At 42.6% G+C, this 24378-nt stretch overlaps 1 protein-coding gene across 1 annotated transcript in view; it reads left to right on the top strand.

The window, feature by feature from the left end:
* Positions 1 to 23738, top strand: part of UVSSA (UV stimulated scaffold protein A) — a 105039-nt gene extending 81301 nt beyond the window's left edge. The window contains exons 12-15 of the mRNA XM_036765394.1: positions 3866 to 4049; positions 7110 to 7221; positions 19029 to 19218; positions 22693 to 23738. Coding sequence (XP_036621289.1) covers positions 3866 to 4049; positions 7110 to 7221; positions 19029 to 19218; positions 22693 to 22786 — 580 coding nt within the window. The 3' untranslated portion in view covers positions 22787 to 23738. The remainder of the gene's footprint in view (positions 1 to 3865; positions 4050 to 7109; positions 7222 to 19028; positions 19219 to 22692) is intronic.
* Positions 23739 to 24378: the final 640 nt, after the last annotated feature.

Raw genomic sequence — 24378 nt, 5'->3', positions numbered from 1 at the left:
ATTACTTTGAGAACGTAAGTTGGTGGCACTGGTCAGGCCCAGCAGTATTACAGTAGCACGTAACAGTAGGGACATGAATGTGGGGTGCATTGTATTGATCACAGTGACTGTGCCCCAGGAGCCATTCATCGCTCCTGTATCTTTGTACACTCAGTGTCTCTTGATCACAGGTGAGAGGATCATGTGTCTATGTAATAATAACTCAAAATTACATGGCATTCTGTGGCCCTGCTACCGTATTACTCTTAAAACACTGTGCTCTGTGCTACGTAGGAGACCATGTCCATACACCTGACATCATAAAGTGAAGAGCACCCAGAATTTAAGCCTGGAGGATCCAGGTTTGAAGGCCAGCTCTGCTGCTTAGCTACGGTGAGGTCCTGGGCAAGTAAGTTTACCTCGAGGAGCCTCGCTTTGGCCATCTGTAAAATGAGGGCATTGGACATGGTGGTCTCGAATTCTTCTGGTCCTATCAAAGTCAAGCTCATGAGGTGCTGGACTAAGAGGTTGGATTCTGCCTCTGACATTTATACTATAAAGCCTGTTACCTTATACTGGATTTTCATTATGGAGAAAGGGATAGGACCTGTGATTTCACTAGTATAGGGAACTCCCAAGTCAGAAAACTCCCTCTAACAGTGTAGGTTGGCGTCATCTCTACAATATATAGTTGTTATTGCCTAGAGCACTGAAAGGTTAAATAACTTACCCAAGATCACATAGCCCTTATGTGTCAGAGGCAGGATTCAAACCTAGGTCTTTGTGGCTCAGAGGCCAACTCTCTGGCTGCTATACCAGGGCTTTTTACTATGCCACAATATATTTCTCCTTTTTTGTGTTTTCATGACCACCATCATAAAGCATTGTTCATTACGTTTCATATTTTCTTGTGGGGAGATGATTAGACACAGAAGCAACGTTCCACTGTGGAGGCTGTTCCTCTCTTGGTCTCTAAACTAAGCCAGCTTTTTAAAGCCTTTAGGATGGTTAAATTTTCACAAAGGTCTTGAGGAACATTTGCCCATGAGATTAGCCAAACTGTCATGAAGCTTTAATTTCCATTGCAAATTAATTTTTCAAATCCTAAGTGAAATCAGATGCATCTACCACTGGTTTGATGGATTGATGGATTTTTATTCTCCCCAGTAAAACTGAACTTCTCAGCCTGTAGATATGCCAGGCCAACCAAGGATAATTTCAGTAATGGCATGCCTGGGATTACAGAGTGTTGGCCAAGTCTTTGACTTAGCCTAGAATAGAAACATGTTGTAGCCCCATAGCAAGCACTGGAGACTGAAGGAAGCCTTCTTAGGATTCACTCATATCTGGATCTTGGTTTGTAATACTCTGAAAGTTAACGGTTTCTTGATTTCTGTCCACTGTCAAAAGAATCGGAGGAGAGATAGAAGGCATAGCGGAAAGTCAGAAAACTGAAATTTGTATCTTGGCTGTTAGTTGCTGTGTGAACTTGGGCAACTCAGTTTACCACTTTAGTCCCAAGTTCATCCATCCATAAAATGAAGGGATTAGACTAGAGCCCAAAGCTGCGACATTCTGTGGTTTGGATATAGTGGTATAGTTGACTTTCAGTGTGTAGGGTAGTGCATCTAGTACAGAGTGTAGTGGTCATTCCATTTCTAGCTTTGGATTATCTAGGATTTGGTTAATCAGCACCATTCCAGAAAACCCACTGTGTTCTTTTCCAGGTTCCAAGTGCCAGGATGATGAAATCAGTATATGTTAGCTTAGCCATGTTACTGGGATGGAGTGTAAAACAGCTTGGATTATGTTTAAATGTACCTGGAGCCTTGTGCTGATGAACAATAGAACTTTGGTTTCCCTTTGATTAAAGTTGAGCCTGAATCCTCATTTAGGAACTGTGGAGCAAAAAAACATAGGAACTGAGAGGGGCCTTAGAACACAGATCATTAGAAGTGGGTATGGGACCTTAGAACATGAAACATCCAAGCTAGACTATAACTTAGAGCTCATCTACTCTGAATCTCTCATTGGCAATAGGAGGAATCTGGGATTTCCCTGAAAGAGAACAGGATGTGTTGAAGGTCACACACAGTGAATTAGTGGTAGAGCCAAGACTACAGCCCCATCCTTACAGCTCCCAGACCAGGGCTTGTTCTGTCATGCTCTCCTGCCTTGGGGACCTGTGTCCTTACTGTTCTCCTTTGGTCTTAGAAGAAACAAAGCCTGTTTGAGTGAGGACAGTGTTGGATCTCCCTTGTTCCCTTACACCACTTCATAGGAGTTTTCCTCCAGTATTAACTCAAAAAATGCCTGGTGTATAGTCCATATGTAGGCTCCAGTACAGGAAGAGAATTGGGGCAATCAGAGTTTTCCTGGAGAAGACTGTGTGTGAGTTCCTGTCTGTGACATTCTGATTCCCAGGACATTTCTTAAGTCATAATAGTAATAGCAGTAACAGTAATGACAGCTCATGTTTCTAGAGAACTTTGAGGTTTGCAAAGTTCATCAGTAAGGAATCCAATATTCTAATCTTTGTTCTCCTCTAATTCATTGTCTGACCTGGGACAAGTCACTTTTCTTCTCTGAGCCTCAGTTCCCTCCATGGAGCATTCAATTTCAGTTGTTTTTTTGTTGTTCTTTCCATTTACATTATTTTGTCATTATGCATATTGTTTTCCTGGTTCTGTTTATTTCGCTTTTCTGTATTCCTCATATTCATCATTTCTTACAGCACAGTAATATTCCATTACGTTCATGCACCACAGCTTGTTTAGCTGTTCTCTAATCAATGACATCTACTCTGTTTCCAATTCTTTGCCTCTACAAAAAATAAATGCTGCTACACATGTTTTGGTGCATATTTGGGAGACTTTTCTCTTTATTGTTGACCACCTTAGGGCACATGCCTATCAATGAAATCTCTGGATCAAAGTGTGTGGATGTTTTAGGCACTTTCTTTCTATAAATTCCAAAAAGCTTTCCAGAATGGTTGGACCAGTTCCTAGCTTCACCAACAGTAGAGTATGTTTGTCTTGCCACAACATTGACTATTCCCATCTTTTATCAACTTTGTTAATTTTCTGGGTGTGAGATGAAATCTCAGTGTTGCTTTGATTTGCATTTCTCTTATTAGCGATTTGGAGCACCTTTCATATAGTCGTTTATAGTTTGTCATTCTTTTGAGAACTATGTCTTCATATCTTTAAGGCATTTATCTATTGGAGAATAGCTTTTGGTCTTACACATTTCTGTTAGTTGCCTATATATCTTTGATATTAGACTCTTATCAAAGATTTTTGGTGCAGAGATTTTTTTTCGCAGTTGGTCATTTAGCTTATATCTTAATTGTATTAATTTTGTTTGTGCAAAAGCTTTTCAATTTCATGTAATCAAACTTACCTGTTTTATCTTTAGTAATTACATCTATCTCTTATTTGGTCAATGTATCTATGAAAGGTACCTATTTGGTCCTCTCCTAAGAAAAACTCCCAACAGTATATAATCTCTTTTCTTACTCTTTCCCACCCAGTTGAAAGTGATTTCTCCCTCAAATTTTCCCAGAGTACTTTGTCTGGATTTCTGCTTTGCTTAACATATTCTATCCCATATCATATTTATTTGTATAGGTTTCATATTCCCCTTAGTAGACTATAAGCTTCTTGAGAGGAGTAACTGTCATTTTTCAGCTTTGTATTTTTAGTCCCTAGCACAGTGTTTGTACATAGCTGGAGCCTGATAAATTCTCTGTGGATTTATGATTAGTTTTCATTAGTAGAAGACTCACAAATGTAAGAGATGTACCCACAGAGAGTTTGGGACGCTGGAGTGATTTGAAAAAAGTATGTTTTTATGTATAACACTGTCTCCCTTGTTGATTTCACAGATTTGGTTCCCAGCATCGGTTCTGGAAACCAAATGAGACAGAAGAGGAAGTGGAAAGTACAGAAATTGCTGAGATGCTGAAGAGCCGCTACATCACCTTTGCTGGCAAGTTTGAGCCTGTGAAGCACAAGTGTGGGGCCCTGATGCCCAATGGGAGCCTCTGTGAGAGGCAGGATCGGCTGAAGGTGCGCCTGGGGCTGGGAGGGCTTGGCTTTTTAGCTTTTCCCAGGGGCAAGGGGGGGGCATAGGAAGGAGGATAAGAGAGAATTGGGATATGGTAGGATAAAAAGGGAAAGAAGGAAAGAAAAGAAAGAGAGTTACTGAAGCACTTTTTTTTTTAATGGAAAGAACAGAAGGAAGGCCAGACCAGCAGGACAGCTTTGAAAACTATAAGTAGATTGTAGTATATACTTAAAAAGAAAAGCAGGTTGGTCATAATAGAGACCTTTAGTTCTCATGTACAGTCTTTTTTTCTTGTTCTTTGCATATGCTATTGTGTTTAGTAAGTTCGGAATAAAAATATTAAAGCTATGCAGAGATAGCATCATCACTAGAAAACAGAAAATGAATCAATTATCCCAAGCTTGCTTTGCCGGTAGAGGTTCAGGGTTGATTTTATACAAAGATACAAAACTCCAGTTCTTGGTTACCTACCCTCATCACTATGGGGTCTTCATCACTCAGGTCTCTCCCTTCTCTTCATTTCCCTGACCTGCCCTCCAGGCTCTCCTTCATGATAAATTAATTTCGTGTAGATATGAATGGAGGGGAAGGGGAAGAACTTAGGGACTGCTTTTTTGGGATAGAAACAATATGGCTAATGTTGCAGAAAATAAAAGAGAGCTCATGGAGCAATGGAAGTCTGTCCAGCATAAAAAAGATTCTGCCCAGAGCATCCTCCATGCAGTGCCTGGGAGTCAGGCCTGCATAGCTCACGTTATTGAATGATGCTTTGTCACTTGTTCTGAGAAGTAGAATGTGTTAAATATTTTAAATGATGGGGAAGAGGGCTGCTCTTAATTGGCTTAAAAGAAACTTTGTGTGTGATAGGTGAGAACAGAATTATGGAAATGTGCTGTAGAGGAAAGAGGGCTGGGTTTGGAGTCTGAGGATGTGGACTCTAATTCTTCCTCTTCTCCTTAGTAATTATGTGCCCTTAGGCAAGTCCCTTACCCTCTTTGGGAGGAGAATGACAGGGAAAAGGAAGCTTAGATGATCTCTATGGCCCCTTCCAGCTATAAATGCTGTGATCCTGTAATCTGGTCATATTCTTCCAAATAAATTCTAGTCTTCACTTTCCTTTCAGAATCCCAAAGAGGAGGATTTTGATGCAGGAAAAGTCTCTTTTGAAACTCTTGACTCCTATCTTCTCATATAACTGGGCACTTATAAAGGCATTAACAATGCTTCTTTCTCTTTCTTCCTTTCTTTCTCTTTCTCTCTTTCTTTCTCTCTCTCTCTCCCTCCCTCTCTCTTTTTCTTTCTTTATTTCTTCCTTCCTTCCTTCCTTCCTTCCTTCCTTCCTTCCTTCCTTCCTTCCTTCCTTCCTTCCTTCCTTCCTTCCTTTCTTTCTTCCTTCCTTCCTTCCTTCTTAGGGAAAGTATGAAGAAGTTTTGGTAGCACATGAATTTTTAGCCTTATAATCTCAAACCAATTCTGCGATTTGAATTTCCTATGCCAAATGAATCATTTCTTTCCAGAGGTTCTAGATCAGAAATAATTCTGTAACATGGTGTGAGGGAAAGAGCACTGAGCTTGCAGCCAGAAGATCTGGGTCTTCTGCCTGAGGTTTATCATCCCTTTTCTAACTTGTCTGACACTTGAGGCCACATGGAAGAGTGGAAAGAAGGCTGGACTGGGAATCAGAGGAGCAGAGTTTAATTGTGACTCTGTAGCCTGTGGTCTCTCAGGCAAGTCACATAATTTCTCTGGCTCTTAGTTTCTTAGGGAAATCTATGATTCTTTGACCTTGGGTCTCTCTGGGCCTTAGTTTACTGAGCTGTAAAATGAGAGGGTTGGACTAGCAGATCTCTTGGCTCCCTTGAAACACTTCACAGCCTGCGATGTCTTTGTAGACTCTGATCTTCTTGATTACAGGAGCGGGAATTTCTCGCCTATTCCCATGGAAGCAGTGAGTCACAAATCACGTTTCTATAGCACTTTTAAGGTTTACAAAGCATTTTCCTCACAACATACCAGGAGATAGGTAGTGCAAGTGAAATTATTACCTTAGTTTTTTAATCTATCATTTTATTTTGTTTTTAATTAACAAGTCATCATCATCATCCATAAGCATATATTAAGTTGCCACTGTGTGCTAGGCCCTGTGCCTTAAGCCCTGGGAATACAAAGAAAGGCACAGACTTGGTCTCTGCCCTCAAAGAGCTCACATTCTAATCAGTGAACCAACGGGCCAGTAGTTATACGGTGCAAATGGGAGGTGATCTCAGAAGGAAGCACTACCATTGTAAGAGGGGAAGGCTGAAGATGAGATTTGAGCTGAGTCCTGAGGGAAGCCAGGGGCCAGAATTGGGAAGGGAAAACATTGTAGGTATGGGGGACAGCCAATGAAAAGGCATTTATCTTCTCTGCCTCCCAGCCTCTCTCCCCAGCTTAAAAGAACAACGCTGTAACGTATTCCAAGTGAAGTAAACCAAATCCCCACATCATTTGTGTCCAGAAATGTATGTCTTATTCTGCATCATGAATCTCTCCCCTCTCTGTTAGGAGATGAGTAGCATAGATCATCATCAGTCCTCTGGAATTATGGATGGTCATTGCACATTTGTCAGAATTCTTCAGCCTTAGGGCAGCTAGGTGGTGCAGTGAATAGAGCACTGGCCCTGGAGTCAGGAGGACCTGAGTTCAAATCTGGCCTCAGACGCTTGACACACTTACTAGTTGTATGATCTTGGGTAAGTCACTTAACACCAATTACCCTGCCTCCTCCCCTCCCAAAAAAAAAGAATTCTTCAGTCTGTCAGAGGTGTTTGTTTACCCCCATTTTACAGATGAGAAAACTGAGGCCCAGAATAAGTAAGGGCCTTGCCCAAGTGATCACCCAGCTAATAAGTGTCTGAGCCAGAATTCACACCCAGGACTCCTAACTTGAGGTCTGACTCACCTTCCATTATACCGTACTTCCTCTCCCTAAGTGTTCCTGACTTTCCAGTGTGGACAGGAAGCTGCTGCAGCCATGTCCTTTTTCCTCCTTGATCCAAGCCCTTCTTATTTTTTCTTACTAGTGCCCATTCCATGGGAAAATCATTCCCCGGGATGAGTGTGGAAATCCTATCAACCCAGAAGACAAAGCCAGAGAGGAAAAGAAGAAATTTGAGAAGCAAGCACAGCACCCAGGTGGGTATCAGGTAGAAGAAAGTGAAATGGTCCTCAAGAAGAGAGAAGGACTGGACACAGTGCACACATCTCCATTGAAACCTTAGAAAGAGGGAACGACTGACTTTAAGTACAGATGGCAAACCCTGCCCTCCTCTTGGTCATCACCATCCTAGCAGTGGCCCTTCCTCCCTTCCCTCTTCCTCCTCTGGCTCCTGGTGCTTGCCATCAGTCTTGTGGTTTCAGAAGCAGGGAAAGGGGCAAAATTGGGAAAAGCAGAAACAACTTAGAAGAACTGGTACTGAGAAAATTCCCAGGCAGGCTTGGTCTATCCATTGCTCCCAGATAAGTGCTGTTTGAAATCCCACTAATCAGAAACTTATTTGAGTTAACCACATATCCTCATTTAAAAATTCAGGTGCCTATGGAAATGTTAAGTGACCATCAATCATTCATACCTGGCATAAATTAGCTCAATAAACTTTCCTTTTTTCCTAAGCACCTGATAGTTCTATTGAGGTTTGATTGTGTTTGGAAAGGAGGGGGATCTGAGAGGTAACAGCTGGTATATGTGGAATTAGCATATGGGAGGATTCCAAAGATAAGCTTTGTCTATTTCATAATTTTGCCTAGAGCTCTATGCTCCCCTCTCTCCTCTGTCCTCCCTCCTCCCTCCTCCAAGGACCTTGCCTTTTGCCCTGCTGCCGCCACATAATCCAACCTAATCTTGTAGTTCTATATTAGTGCTGGTTAGCTACTTCAGTGATTCTGTAGGTGTGGCTCCTCCCTCAATTGTCTCTGATTCCAACCCTGCTAGGCTTTAGCAGATGGTTTTCCTGAGTTGCTGTGGACCAAAAACATCACTTGGTGGGCAGCTCTCTAAGGATGAACTTCTCCCTGTGTAACTGGGCTCCTCCTGGATAATGGATGCATGGTCCATTATCAGCTTATACTCGGAGGTTTCCCAGCTTGGGTAGCACTTGACAAAGCTTGTGTTTTTCTGGCCCAGGCTTTGAGAGCCCATAGTAATTTCCATGCCACAATAGGGGCAGAGGGGGGAATTTGTAGAGAGGCAGATTTTGGCCTAATGCAAGGAAAAACTTCCTAGCACTTTGGTTGTCCCAAAGGGAAGTATATAGCCCTGGGAAGCAATGGGTGCCCCTTCATTGGGGGAGGGGGTTCAGATAGAGATTGGATGACACTTGTCAATCATCTTGTAGAAGGGATTGTTGTTTAGGCATGGTTTGTACTTGATGCCTCAGAGAGCCCTTTTGCCCCTTTGATTCTGTGGTTCTCTTGTTATAAACACTTCATCAGATATGGGTTGGACTAGGTAGCCTCTTAGGTTCTGTGATTCTGTACTCCTTTCTAGCATTGGAAAAATGGGTCCTAAGTTCTGAACCACTGACTTAGAAATAAGTTTTTGGATCTCAGGTACTCCATTAGTTTGAGATATACTGGTACATGCTTTCATGGAAAGTATTGGGATTGATTACATGGTACTTCTATGTAAAGGAAGAAACATATTGTGGGAGGTCCTCTGCTTCTTAGATTGGTTTAATTGTTAAACATGTGAACCTTTCCACTGAGGTTCCATTTTCATGGTGCAATTGAACATAAAACATGAGCATATCCTTCATTTCCTGGAAACAGTCTCATTTTTACTTGAAGACTGGGTTACTTTCATTTGCCTGTGCTTATCCATGGTCTATACTCCCTCTCCCTCTCTGTCTCTGTGTCTCCCTCTCCCTCTCTGTCTCTCCCTCTTCCTTTTTCTCTCCCTCTGTTTCTCTCTCCCTTTCTTCCTCGCTCCTGTTCTCCTCCAGAACCCCTCCTCTGACACCTAATTGTGTTATGGGCATTCTCAAAGGCTATTCCAGTACAGTCAGCTTCTAATACCTCCTGTCAAGTAAGACAGGCTTTAAGCACAGCCCCAGTGATGGACTGTTGTCCAAGGACCAGCTGAGCTAAGTGTAGGGAGTCTTACTTGTCACCAGATGGTTGGTCACAGGGTGATCCATTTTTCAGCCACTTCATGAATTCATGAAGACTATCCCCTTCCAAGAGAAGTTAGGATCTGTGTTGGTGGAGAGAAGCCCACCAGTGGGGATTCACAGATCCTTAAAGGATTAAAATTTTGTTTTTTTCCGATGAAGCAGTTGAGGCAAGAGAAGTTAATTGACTTAGCCATGGTACTTACTTAGAAACTAACCTCATTTCTTCCCAGTAAGACACATTATCTCTTAGCCGCCTGTGTCAAATAGAGTTCCACCCATTCTGAAGTGATTTTTAAAACGGTGATTGGTTCAGCCATTAACCATCCTGGAGACAGGTTTTCAGAGGATGAACAATAACAATAATGAGCCATTGTGAAATGTTGACTAATTCCCAGCAAATGAAGTTCTAAATCCTTCGTCCGGCTCAAAGGGGAGATGGCCCCATGGCTGCTTGCCGAGACTATTCAGGTAAGAATGTGCAGTTAGGGGAGAGGCTTCTTGCATTTGGTTCTTAGCAAGTGTTCAGAGGTAATAAAATTATAGTTTTCAGGAACCTAGTGTATATATTTCAACTTCGAATCACAAAGCATAGAGCTGGGAGGGTGGTTAGGACAAAAAACCGAGCATTAGAGCTGGAAGGGATCCAGGATCACTTCAGTCCAAACGTGGGAGTCATTTTATAGATGAGGAGCCTGGACTTCCCGAATAGGGTCAGCAAAGGCGAGTCAGCCTTTAACTCTCACCCTCTCAAGGCTTTTTTTCAGCCAATAAATATTGAGCTTAAATCACATTAAATTGGTGAGTGTTAACTCAGTTTCTTTTGAAAATATAGCTAAATATATGTTACAGGGATTTTTTTTATTTCTTTTTTTTTCCATGAAGGGTAGAGGAGGTAGAAGGAAGTGAAAATAGATTTTTGTTAGTTGAAAAAATTAAATTAAGTTTTTTAAAAAAGAGAAAATGCAGCTAAGTTGATTTGCTATTGGGTATGATAAAATGCACTTATATTTGTTAGGTACTTGGAAACCAGAGCCCTGGGCTTCTGCCCTGTTTTAAATGCACAGACTTCAGTGCGTGAGTCACTTTTGTAGTACATCCTTATCATGTGACATCATCTTGCTGTTGGATACTTGTGAAATATCATCCTTCCCCCTCATCAGCATCAGAAATCATTAAAGGGAAACAGTGTGTTGCGGTTGAGTCATTTCAGTTGGAGCCCACTCTTTGTGACTTCATTTGGGGTTTTTTTGGTGAAGATACTGGTGCAGTTTGCCATTTCCTTCTCCAGCTCATTTTACAGTTGAGGAAACTGAGGCAGACAAGGTGACGTGACTTGCCTGGAGTCACATAGCTAGTTGAAGTGTCAGAGGTCACATTTGAACTCAGATCTTCCTGACTTCCCTAGCTGCCTGGTGCAAAAAGCACTAGATTGAGAGTCAGAGGGCCTAGGTTTGAGGCCCAGCTTTGCTGTTTCTAGCCAGTGGGACCTTGGGTAAGATCCTTCCCTTTACTGGACCTCAATTTCCTCATCTGGAAAACGAAGGGTTTGTGCTAGACAAATTCTAAGGACGCTGTCATCATTAAATCACAAGAGCCTGCTTATTAAGCGTTCTGTGGGAGTCCAGTTACTCAGTCTTATGCTCTAGGTCATACTGACTAATGTCACAGACTAATGGGATTCAGAGACAGAAGGGACCTTTGAGATCATCTAGCTCGACTCTTGCGTTTTGTAGCAGAGCAGAGTGAAACACAAGCAGGCCCTGGACCTGCCTGAGGTCACACGGGGCCAGAATTTGAAACCCAGGCTAAGGACTCCAAATCTGCTCTTTTTCTTCCGTCACCTTGTGTAATTATGGAGGTCAAGTCACCATTCACTGGTCTTTAACCTCTGTGTGCCTCAGTTTCCTCAGCTGTAAAATGGGGATATTCACTTGCCTTGCAGGGATATCATGAGGATAAAATGAGACAATATTTACAGAAAGAGCTTAGAACAGTGCCTGGTGCCTAGTCAGTGGTAAGGAAATACTTATTCCCTTCCCTTGCCTTCTTCAGTTCAGTGTTGATGCTCTAAGTTCATAATATATCATTTCCCCTATTAGTCTATCCTGGTGTGTAATAAAAGTTTAATCTTTATTTTATTGGAAGAATTTTTCCGAAGGAAAAATTAGACATTTGGAGCATGATCTCAGCACTGCTTCCTTTGCTCTGGGCTCCTTTGGAAGAGAAATTCCATTCTCAGCCTCAGGTGATATAACTGAGAGGAAATGCAATAATGAATACACTGAAAAAGTGATAGAGGTCATAGGAGGCCCCGGCCAGGTTTTTCGAGCAGCAGCGCCACGCTCTGCTCTTGATTTGTCATAATTAGTGACCGCTCTGTGTGGATGGGAATTCTTAGTCTAAAATACGAGATTTTAACTAAGTGCCCGGACAATGGTCTGTGAAACCCTGGGCCTGAAACAATGTCCTGTGAGGGATTACGGTGACCCTGCTAATCTGCAGCGTTCATCCTTCCCCAAGAGTGCGCACGGGGCAGCAAATTAAGTGCCTATTTTTTGTGTCAACCCTGAAGAGTATCTGGTTTTTCAGCCCTTAGTGACTTGTTAACAAACAGGTATCAGGACAAGCGAGGAAGGCAGGCCTCTGGCCAGTCAGATGTGAAATAGCATCTCTTTACTAACTACAGTATTGATTCCCGCCTACCCTTGCAAACTGTGTAATTTTCTTTTCCCGGCTGCTAAACTCAGTAACAATGTATGAAGAGCTTTAGGGGCCCATCAATGCTCAAAAAGGCTGCTCTTCCCTGCCAGTCTATTGATTTTTTTCAAAGGCTTTTAAATTGCTCCTTCATTTTACTCCAATGCTCATTTCGTCTCTACTGGATGCGGGCATTTTTTCGTTGTGTTTAAACAATTGCTCCATTCACTGGGTTCTTAAACTGTGACGCCTTCTTATTACTGGGAGATAAACTGTTTAGACAGTTTTCCTTAATCTTGGATTAATCGTTCCTGTATCTGAATTGTGCTCCCTGGTATTCCTTCACTTCAGAAAAATAAACTTGGTGAAGTCTTCTTATCTGTCAAATGTATGTGTTGTATTCCCCGGGGTGTTTCTTTTCCTTAACTTTTGCTTCACAGCTTCATTTTCTTTCTCTTTCTGTCTCTGTGTTTAAATCTGACTCTTAATTTTACACATTTAGCCACGTGCACTTATGGTTTTAATGCTGGTCCAATGACAGTGCCTGGAGAAAGGCCAGAGCTGTTCTCAGCATGCATTAATTTTACTTCCATTCAATTTAACAAACATTTATTAAGCACCTACCCACAGTCAGAGGACTTGGAAGTTATTGAAAGCTAATGTTTTACATCAGGAGCTAATAAGTTGATAATATTTATCTCCTGGTCCATTTCAAACTGTGCCCAGACTTATGGGGGTTTTCTTGGAGTTGGTTAGCACTGGGCAGGATGAATGTGGCGTGATTTGAGATTTGTTTTGCTCACATAGATTGTATGGGACAACGGGGAGAGATTTCTTCTCTTGCCTCTGGTAGTCGTAATCTCTTCTTCTTTCCTCTGTGGCATATGGATCTCAGGGGACCATATGTTTGTAGTGTAGAACAAATGTATATTTAAATTGATTGGGTAGGTAGGATGTTGTTTAAGGAATTGAAAACCCTGCTTTTCAAATATGTATTGATTGTGTCCACCATGCCTCCTCTTTCTCTTCAGAGCCTTGGCTGGTAGGAGTTAGCTATCTTCAGGCTAAAGGCAGGGGAAAGGTTATCTTTACTGTTAATGTAAGTCCTGAGACTTCCTTCAGCCACCTCTTTTGTCCTGGTTCTGCTTAGCCTGGTGATAGGCACCAGGACATTTCACCATTCTGAAGCTCAGTGTCTAGGAGCGACCATATCAGTTGACTGTTTTTACTGCAATGACCAATCTCTTCAGTCAAATAAATTGGCAACTCAGCTTCCACTCCCTCAGTAAAGCCTTCCCTTAGCTGTGCCTCATTCTCATCTGTGTCACAATTAATTATTCCCCTACTAGATTCTAAACTATTTGAGGCAAGGACTGAATCATTTTTCATCTTTGCATTCCCAGCCCAAAACAACTGCAAAAATATTTAAATACTTAAAAGATTCTGGGATTTCATTGGTATGGATCCATGTGACTTCACCAGTATAGTATATAATCTCTCTTTGTATGCCCTCTTATCCTGTCTGATTCTTGTCTGTGATTTTGCATAAGTTTGCCTAATCCAGATACCTTCCCCTGGTTCTTTTACTATCTTAGGGCTACAGATGTGGCACTCTATTAGTTACCTCTCACTATCAATTCACCTTCGTAGTAAGCATTTATTATCTGCTTATTGAATATGACTTGGTTAAAGGCAGAAATGGCATATTTAACAAATTATTCGTGAATGAAACAAAGCTGAGAAGGAGAGTTTATAAGTTGAATGACAGAGTAGGGATTAAAAAAATTTTTCAGCAGGCTAGAATATAGGGTCAAATCTCATACAATGAAATTTAATAGGAATAATATAAGGTCTTAAATTCAGCTTGCAGAATCAATGAGTCCAAAATGGTTTGGCTAAACAATAGTTCATCTGTAAAATGATACAGAAATTTTAATGGACTCAAAGCTTGATATGAGTTGACAGTATGATACGGCAATCAAAACCCAATTAACACTGTCTTAGGCTGCATTAAGAGGGACACAGTGTCCAGCACTAGGAAAGTGATAATCCCACTGTCCTTTACCCTGGGCAGACCACAGCCAGAGTATTATGGAGGGATATCTATAAGCTGGAAGGCATCCATTAGAGGGTGTCCAAGAATGATAGTATAGCCTTGAAGATTGGTTAAAGGAATTAGAGAATATTTGTCAGGGCAGAAGAGGATAGTGATATTTGAGGGGTTACCATGTTGAAAAGGAATCAGACATGCTCTGCTTCCAGAAAGCAAAACCTGGATCTCTGGGTGGAAGCTGCAGAAAGGCAGATTCCAATTTAAGATAAGGAAAAACATCTGAATAATTAGAGCAAACCCAAAGTAGGCTGGGCTGCCAGAAGATGTGATGCATTTCTTCTTCACTGGAGTTTTTCACTTGTTGAGGTTATTGAGGAAGGGATTATTGTTCAGGAATTTGTTGAGCTAGGTCACCTCTGAGATCCTTCCAACTTTGTGATTCTGTGAATAATTAAATCTTTCTTTGCCTCAGTTTTCTTATCTGAAGCCCAAGGGACCATGACAACTTGTCATTGACCTTCCTCACTGGGTGTCCTGAACTTATTATTACATGCACTTAATTGTATCCATGATGTCATCCACATGGGTACTCCTCTCCCACAGAATGGACTACAGTCCATTAATAGCTTCTCATTCTGTGTGATTCATGTCTCCATGTTCTCTCATTAATTTTCCATTTTGCCCTTTTGGAGATTGTAGTCTTTCATGACTCCTACAGCATGGGAAGAGTCCTGGTGTTCAGGGAGCAGCAGCTCTGGACTGTTGAAAGCACTATGTGACTTCCCAAATGAAATGTAGTCCATTCCATTTTCCCTATTTGGTTCATTCTAGGTCTAGCTAATTTAGCTATCTTCCGTACCTTTCCAGAACATAGGTACTGACAGACTAACTCAAAACCACTTGTCTGGACATAGGCATTCTACATTCATTCTCTCTGCCCCCCCATGTGACATTAGTTAAACTTCTATAGGAAATGGTGATAGTCTCTGTCAGCATATTATTTTATCCATTTCCTGTTTTTTCTTTTCTTTTTTTAATCATTATTTATTTAATATTTTTAGTTTTCAGCATTAATTTTCACAAGAGTTTGAATTACAAATTTTCTCCCCATTTCTACCCTCCTCCCCACTCCAAGAAGGCATATATTCTGATTGCCCTGCTCCTCAGTCAGCCCTCCCTTCTGTCACCCCACTCCCCCCATCCCCTTTTCCCTCACTTTCTTGTAGGGCAGGATTGATGTTTATGCCCCATTGCCTGTGTATCTTATTTCCTAGTTGCATGCAAAAACTTTTTTTTTTAACATCTTCTTTCAAAACTTTGAGTTCCAAATTCTCTCCCCTCTTCCCTCCCCACCCACCCTCCCTAAGAAGGCAAGCAATTCAACATAGGCCACATGTGTATCATTATGCAAAACCCTTCCACAATATTCATGTTGTGAAAGACTAACTATATTTTGCTCCTTCCTATCCTATCCCCCTTTATCTAATTTTCTCCCTTAACCCTGTCCCTTTTCAAAAGTGTTTGCTTTTGATTATCTCTTCCCCCTATCTTCCCTCCCTTTTATCATCCCCCCTTTTTTATCTCCTTCCTCCTCCTTTCCTGTGGGGTAAGATACCCAATTGAGTGTGTATGTTATTTCCTCCTCAGGTCAAATCTGATGAGAGCAAGATTCACTCATTCCCCCTCACCTGCCCCCTCTTCCCTCCCAACAGAACTGATTTTTCTTGCCATTTTTATGTAAGATAATTTACCCCATTCTATCTCTCCTTTTCTCCCTCTCTCACTATATTCCTCTCTCATCCCTTAATTTGATTTTTTTTTAGATATCATGCCTTCATATTCAACTCACCCTGTGCCCTCTGTCTGTACATATGTGTGTGTGTGTGTGTGTGTGTGTGTGTGTGTGTGTGTGTATATGTATATGTATATGTATGTGTGTATATTCCCTTCAGCTGCCCTAATACGGAGGTCTCATGAATCATACACATCATGTTTCCTTGTAGGAATGTAAACAAAACAGTTCAACTTGAGTAAGTCCCTTGTGATTTCTCTTTCTTGTTTACGTTTTTATGCTTCTCTCGATTCTTGTGTTTGAACGTCAAATTTTCTATTCAGCTCTGGCCTTTTCACTGAGAAAGCTTGAAAGTCCTCTATTTTATTGAAAGTTCATATTTTGCCTTGGAGCATGATACTCAGTTTTGCTGGGTAGGTGATTCTTGGTTTTAATCCTAGCTTCATTGAGCTCCGGAATATCATATTCCAAGCCCTTCGATCCCTTAATGTAGAAGCTGCTAGATCTTGTGTCATTCTGATTGTGTTTCTACAATACTCAAATTGTTTCTTTCTGGCTGCTTGCACTATTTTCTCTTTGATCTAAGAGCTCTGGAATTTGGCGACAATATTCCTAGGAGTTTTCTTTTTGGGATCTTTTTGAGGAGGCATTCGGTGGATTCTTTCAATTTCTGTTTTACTCTCTGGCTCTAGAATATCAGGGCAGTTCTCCTTGATAATTTCTTGAAAGATGATATCTAGGCTCTTTTTTTGTTCATGGCTTTCAGGTAGTCCAATAATTTTTAAATTATCTGTCCTGGATCTATTTTCCAGGTCAGTGGTTTTTCCACATTGTCTTCCACTTTTTCATTCCTTTGGTTCTGTTTTATAATATCTTGATTTCTCATCAAGTCACTAGCTTCCACTTGCTCCAATCTAATTTTTAAGGTAGTATTTTCTTCAGTGGTCTTTTGGACCTCCTTTTGCATTTGGCTAATTCTGCCTTTCAAGGCATTCTTCTCCTCATTGGCTTTTTGGAGCTCTTTTGCCATTTGAGTTAGTCTATTTTTTAAAGTGTTATTTTCTTCAGTATTTTTTTGGGTCTCCTTTAGCAAGTCATTGACTTGTTTTTCATGGTTTTCTTGCATCATTCTCATTTCTCTTCCCAATTTTTCCTCTACTTCTCTAACTTGCTTTTCCAAATCCTTTTTGAGCCCTTCTATGGCCTGAGACCAGTTCATGTTTCTCTTGAAGGCTTTTGATGTAGGCTCTTTGACTTTGTTGACTTCTTCTGGCTATATGTTTTGGTCTTCTTTGTCACCAAAGAAAGATTCCAAAGTCTGAGACTGAATCTGAGTCCGTTTTAGCTGCCTGGCCATGTTCCCAGCCAACTACTTGACCCTTGAGCTTTTTGTAAAGGTATGACTGCTTGTAGAGTATAGAGTACTTTGTTCCAAGCTTGAGGGGATGTGCTGTTGTTTTCTATACAGCAAGCTCTGCCACACCAGTGCTCTTCCTCCCCCAAGAACTGCCAACCCGGACCACAGCTCAGATCTTAAGCAGGCTCTGCACTCCTGGTCTGATCTGCCACTTAATTCCTCCCACCAGGTGGGCCTGGGGCCAGAAGCAACTGCAGCTGTAGTTCTGTAGCTGCACCCTGCCCCCCCCCACTCCCCCTGAGGCAGTGTCCGAACCGGAAACTCCTTTCACTCTGTCCCCTGCAGCTTTTCCCACTAACCTTGTCTGTTGTCTTTGGTGTTTGTGGGTTGAGAAGTCTGGTAACTGCCACAGCTCACTGATTCAGGGTGCTAGGGCCTGTTCTGCCTGGCTCCCGGTCTGGTTGGTCCAGGTGCAGCCCATGGTGGGCTCTGCTTCCCTCCGCTCCCAGATCCGTGCACAATAGACCTTACCCAGTGACTATCCAGGCTGTCCTGGACTGGAGCCCTGCTTCCCTCTGCTATTTCATGGGTTCTGCAGTTCTAGAATTTGTTCAGAGCCATTTTTTATCAGTGTTTGGAGGGTCCTGGGGGAGAGCCCTGGGCAAGTCCCTGCTTTCCAGCCGCCATCTTGACTCCGCCCCTCAGGCTCCCATTTCCTGTTTTTTCAAAGTCAACAGCTTATAGAATATGGCAGAGTGTAGCTGTTGTAGTTGTCCATTGTATGTGCTTATCTTTATTTTTCTTCTAATTTGAAGTGTTATAAAACTGTTTCAGACTACACATAGTCCATTGTTTATAAGTGATTCTTCCAATACTAACAGGTCATTTTCTGTCTGTTAAGATATAGTTAATTTCATTCTGTTTTCGTGATGTCCACTACGTTTCAACTCTTATTATGGAAAGTATTCATGATATGTAAGCATTAGGCTTCTGAGTAGTTTATAAGCCTCTTAATCTCTTTTGTTTCTTAATCCTGAATCATATTTTCCAGCAATTTTTCTTCCCTCCTCCCCTGTTCCTTACATTGAAGTCAACATTTGCATTGAGGTCAACAGATGTGTGTGTGTGTGTGTGTTTTTACTTATTTGTTTGGAAGATCTTGTTGAGTTCTTTGTAGAATTTCTTTCCTTCTTCGTCCTTTGCAACAGATGTTAGTATAACAGTTGTAATTATCCTCTTTCAAGATGAGATGATCCTGTGTCATGAAGTGACATTTCTTGTTGCCCTTGGGTATATGATGGAACCAATCCTGTCAGCCCTTTTGTTAACTCTTCAAGCTGTCCTTCTAGTTAGCTATTGTGTCTTCTGATTTCATACATGGCAAGAATGGAATCATTGACATTGTTCAGTTTTTACAGTGTGATTATAGACTCAGTGGTCATTGGACAAGGATCAGTCAACAAACAAACCTACTATTGAGCACCTACTATGTGCTAGGTAGTAGGTCTCACATTTAGAGTACCAGTGATTCAATGACTGTTTATAGATGGTCTAAAACTTGTGTGATTCTTGGTACTCTCTGACCACTTTTCTTTGCCTTTGTCCCTGTAGGGATGGAGGAGGCTACACCTAACATATTTTGTAATTTTTTCTCTTTCCTGGGTTGCTAAATGCTGAATAATTCATCACGTAATAATGGCCATCCTCCTGGTGATCACTCACACAGCAGGTGCAGTCCTGTATTTGACCAAACTAGGTCCATACTTGAAGGCCCTTCAGCTTGGTAGAGCCTGTCAGAAATTGTGCCCTGCTGAATGGCCTCAGTGAAGCCAGAATCACCTTGCCACAATGAGGCTTTTTAGAGGCCTTTGGAATGTAGAAGAAAAGTGAATACAAAGTATTTTTTCTAAAACACTCATTTCCTTTTAACAGAGTGGCAAGATGTGGAGTTTATGAAGGAAGTTGAAGCAGCTACAGGAGTGGACCTTGGCTCTGCCAGGTATAGTAAAAAAGGAACAGAGGGGAAAAGCAAAGGAAAGAAAAAGAAGTACCCAAATCTGACTGACCTGAAGCAGCAAGTCAATACGTCCCGGGCGAGGATTGGAAAAAAGGTGTTTGACAAGTAAGTGACATCCCCCACCCAAAGCATGCTCCTCCTGCTGGCCTTGCTTCTCTCTCCACTGATGTTTCAGTCTTATTTTTCAAGGTAGCCTGGGCCTAGGCTTGGAATCAGAAGAGCCTGTTTCAGTATCAGCTCTGCCATTCCATGGCTATGTGACCTGGGGAGAATTCCTGCCTCTTTGGGTTTAGTTTCCTGTTCTATAGAATGAAGACAGTAACCTCGGCCCTGCAGGTTGGGGGCTGTCTTCAGAATAGGATTTTGAGGGATGGAGAAACCCCAGGCAGACGTGACCCAAGAAGCCTTCGAAGATCTGAAAAACCTCTGCGTGGAAGAGAGATGAAGCTTGTTCAGCTTGGAAGGCCTCACAGGATCCATAGGAGGAACTCCTGGGGAGGCAGATGTCGACACAAGGAAGAACTTCCTAAAACTGAGCCGGTAGAAAGTGAACTGGGCCACCTCCCTCTAGCTCTGAGGTTTGGGGACCCTGTGTCTGAAGCTGCTTGTTGTGAATACCTCTGGGGATCATCTGTGATCCACTTAAGAAAAGGGAAGAAAGTGGGGTAGAGAGGGGTGGGCCTGTGAGTTCTTTGGTCTAGGGAACTTGCCAGTGAAGAATTTCCTTTGCAAACGGAAAGCCCTTTCTCTGCAGCCTAGAGCCTTAGAGAGAGTTGTCTGGACCATTGAGAAGTTAAGTGACTTGCCTTATGTTTTATTCTTTTTTAATTTTAAAAATGCTCTAGCCACCCAGTCTGTTTTTAAAATTTCTGGCCTTTGGTCATGAAATCTCTTTGCTCTTATATGAAGAAATTAGTAGCCAGAAAGTTTGAGTAACCATAGTGATCTGCTACCTGTTCTCTTCCCTGTCTCACATTGAGAGGAAGTTTTTAGCTACATTATAGTCTTCCTTGCCATATCTTTGAGCATGCGTGTGGCCATGGTCTGATGGAAGTAAATAGGATTGATGGAGAAAGGAGCAGTAAAGGAGGTGAGGGCCCTGCCACTTGGGGAATCAGCCTGGTGTGCCCCTGCCCACAGAAGGGAAGGATGTTGTGTCCTGGCTGTCAGAGCTGGCTCAGCTCTGCATGGGTGCCTGGCCCTGAGTGGAGCCCCCCGTCTGCTGGAGCACCAACTTCCCTAGCAGCTCTAAGGATTATCTTTTCTCCTCCCTGACCAGATTTAGAGTGCCACATTGCAGATGAGCTGTAGCTGCAGGGATCCAGAAGTCAACTGAAAATACTCCATTTTCAAAGAGTTTATTTCAGAATACTTATTGATTTACTGATGAAGAGCCTGCATAGTGGAAAGAGCCTTAGACTTGGAGGCAAAGGGCCCAAGTTCAGATGGTGACAAGAGTACTTTGTTCCTCCAGGGGACTTACAGTGTCATTGGTGTGGTTATTTGTTGCCCTGGCACACATCATAACCATTCACCCACCCTTTTTTATAGATGGAGAGGCCGATAAAGCAGTTATTGAGCATTTATAGTGTCAGGTGATATGCTGAGCACTCGGGATTCAAATGAGACCAACAAGACAGTCTCTGTCCTCAAGAAACTCACATTCTAATGGAGGAGGACAGCAAGGGAGCTGCAAGGTGAAGCTGTTGGGTGGGAGTTGGCAGAGCAGAGTTTGAAAGCCTTTCCAGGGGATCAAGACAGATGAGAGAATGGGAGTGAGGTGAACAGTGGTCTCATGGAGGGAGTTATCTGTCAGGAGAGCAGGGCATTAGGGTGGAGGCTTCTCCAGGAAGCAAGGTGGCAGGCAAAAGAGGAGGAAGAGCAGGAGCAAGAGGAATAAGAGAGGGAGGAGGAAAAGAATAGAGGAGCAAGAAGAGAGGGAGAAGGAAGAAGAAATGGAGGAGGAAGAGGAGATGGAGGAGGAAAATTGTGCCTGGGCTATGTGGCTCTTGTCTATGTCCTCCACAGAGAATCTGCCATCCTCTGGTTCTGGACCGTTTCCTCAGTATCCAGGCAGTACTTGAGCAGTGTACCTATTACTGTTGCTCTTGCTTCCTGACCCAAACTTCCTATTCCAGATAGACCACAGATACCTGCCCTGTCCACCTCAGGGCTGTTGGGAGGGTCCAATAAGGTAATGAGTGTGCAGGAGCTTCTCTACCTGTTGGGCTGGTACCCGCCTAGGTGAGGTGGAGCTGTGCACCAAGAACAGCATGATGCTGGAGTAGAATAAATAAAATGTGAACTTGCTTATTCCTGTTCATAAAACGTAGCTAAATGAAAACTATTTGCATGTCACAAGAGCTAATTTTGTTAACCTGACAAATTGGTTCTGCTTATGAGTGCAACGTTAGACCTGATGAGTAATGACCTGTCCCAGCCTCATCCTGCAAACCTTCCTAAGTCTTCTTTCATGACTCAGGCATCATAGTTTGGTAAAGAGAGCTGCAGACTAGGAGTCAGGATGCCTGGGTCCAAGCGAAGGCTCTGACACTGATGCCCTGTAAAACCCAAACCTCAGAATGCACGGCCTCTCAGGGAAGGCCCATCCAGCACTTACATTCTGGGGCTCTGGTACTCTCTGCTCAGACTATGAAGGCGTTGCTGTCAAGTCATGAAACAAACCTCCTAACAAGCAGACCAGCATGAAGGCTGCCCTCTCCAGAGCAGACCCTTGTTTAGGCTGGGAACTTCTTCCTGTGGGCTTGCCTGTGCCAGGCACAAGGTTCTCAGATGTTCCCATGGCCATGGTCTCAGAGCCCTGACTCTGGTCATTGCCCTCCTTACTTGAGAGGCTTACTGGGTTTTGGACCCAAAGCAGCTTCACAAAGTGTAATCACCTTTACCAGGCTGGGCTCTGGGTGAGTCATGATCCTTTTCAGAAATTAAAGTGACCCTCAGAGGAGGAAGTTTTGTCCCCTGCCTCCTCATCCTCACAGTAAGGAGACGCCTGTACTGCTGAGTCTGAAGGTCATTCTGCTAGGGTAGTTCAGACACTGGGGCAGTGGTGGCAGCCTTGTGGGGAAAATGTCTGACCTTCCATAGACACCTCTTAGCGAGGGGGAGATGGCCCTTTGTAATATTAATTAAGGTGGGACTTCTTTTTACTGTTTTCTCTTTTAGAAATGGTAAAGTAATCAAATGCCTTTGATTAAGACTTGCTAGGTGCTAGGTTGTTGTTGATTTTACACAGCCAAAGTAGCTGCCAGCCACATTATTGCTACACCCTTATGTGGGTATTTGAGAGGCAGTGGGATGAAAAAAATAGGGTGCTGGCTTTGGTCTCAGGAAACTCTGGGTTCAAATCTTGCCTCAGACACTAGTCATTTGACTGGGCCAGTCATTTAACCTCTCTGTGTCTCAGTTTCTACATTTATAAAACGAGGGAATTGGACTGGATGGCCTCTTGGGGCCCTCCCAACTCTCAGTCTATGATTTTATGATTCTTACCCCTCCATCTGTCTCCCCCTACACCTGCTCAGTGTGTTCTATGACTGACTCTTCTGGGTGATTTTGCAGAGGAGCAGTGAAAAGGGTGATAAAGGCTATGAATCGTATGGACCAGAAGAAGCATGAGAAGTTTGCCAACCAGTTTAACTATGCATTAAATTAAGTTGTTTCCATACTTATCCCTGGGGAGAGGACACAACACTCATGGGACTGGAACTAAGTGTCTCACACCACATGGGCTCTGCCCTGTCTTTCCCAACCAGCGTATCAGCTTGTTCCATCTGTTAACTCTTTGACATCGGATGATGAACATTGCCAGACACAACCGTGTGTATTTAACATCAGCTGGCAACTACTTGGACTTGACACTAAACAGAATGAGCTTAATGGAATGTCCTGTACATATTCTAATTAAAATTCTTGGGGCTTCTCCTCACTCAGGGGCTGATGCCGTTGACTCTGCCAGTCTTTGGGGCCTGGGCTAGGCAGTTAAGCTCCATCAAGTGTGTGGATGTCCATCGATGTCAGCCCCCAGCTGAAGTTCTTTAAACCCTGCCCATCACAGTGGGTACAGTCCCTGGTGCTACCCTGTGCTTGGGCTATGCCAAGCATGGCATGGAGAGGGACTGCCAGCTTTTAAAGGGGTGCACTGGAAATAATTTAGACTGGCTACATCAGTTTTGAGTTAGTATTGGGGCTGGGCTGAAATTAATTTGTATTATATTACACAGGACCACATTTGTCACTGTGATGCTCTTTGTAACTTTCCTGAGCCTTACATGAATTTTAAATTATTGTTTGTAATAATAATTATTAGTATCAACTGTTATAATTAAAAAAACCTATGGTTAACATGACTTTCTCATTGTACATAATGCATAGAAAGTGCTCTTAGGCAGCATCATGTTATAGCATGAGTCATGGAAGGCAGGAGATTTGGGTTCCAAACCAGCTCTACAACTAACTTACTATGTGATCTTGGATAAATTGCTTCCCTTCTGTGGGCCTCAGTTTCCCCATCTGTAAAATGAAGGGACTTGATGGTCTCTTAAAGTCACTTCCACTTCTGTCATCCTGTGTGGGAAAAGTACTCTGTGAACCTTAAAGCACCAGAGAAATACATATTGTTATTTTTTTGTGGTGTCATTCTATCTTTTGTCTCTTTTAAAGTGTGCTTCTGGAACCCTTAGAGATGTGGAAAAAGAGCTTTCTGTTGCCCCTTACACTGATTTAGAAGGACTCTGCTGTCCCCAAACTAACTAACATGGTGTCCAGGGAGAGCGCTGAACTTGGAAACGAGAGACTTGACCCCGATGCATCTTAGCTAAGAGACTGCAGGCTCTGCGCCTTAGTGGTTCCCTCATCTTTAAAATGTGGATAATAGTTGTACACAGATGGTAAACCACAAAATGCCAAGGAGATGAAAGCTATGACCATTTTTATTACACGTGATATTGGGTGCCAGAGAACCCGTGCTCGAGTAGAGAGAGCATTGGATTTGGAGAGACGCTAGTTCAAATCCTGGGTATGTACAACCTTTGGCCCCTCAATCTGTTTCCTAATCTGTAGAATGAGGTGGTTGGACTAGGTGACCTCTAGGGTCCCTTCCAACTCTAAATCTATCGTTTTGTGACATGGAATAATCTATGAAGCTCTCCCTGAAAGAGAGGCCTCTTGGGAAATTTTGGCTACATATGGAGAGCCATCATAGATAATAAGCTGGGGGATCCTGAGTTCCCTCAGTTACCTTTACCA

The sequence above is a fragment of the Trichosurus vulpecula genome, chromosome 6 (genome assembly GCF_011100635.1).
Source record: "Trichosurus vulpecula isolate mTriVul1 chromosome 6, mTriVul1.pri, whole genome shotgun sequence".
NCBI lineage: Eukaryota > Metazoa > Chordata > Mammalia > Diprotodontia > Phalangeridae > Trichosurus > Trichosurus vulpecula.
The sequence above is the reverse complement of the archived record's forward strand: the minus strand, read 5'-3'. Positions and strand labels throughout refer to the sequence as shown.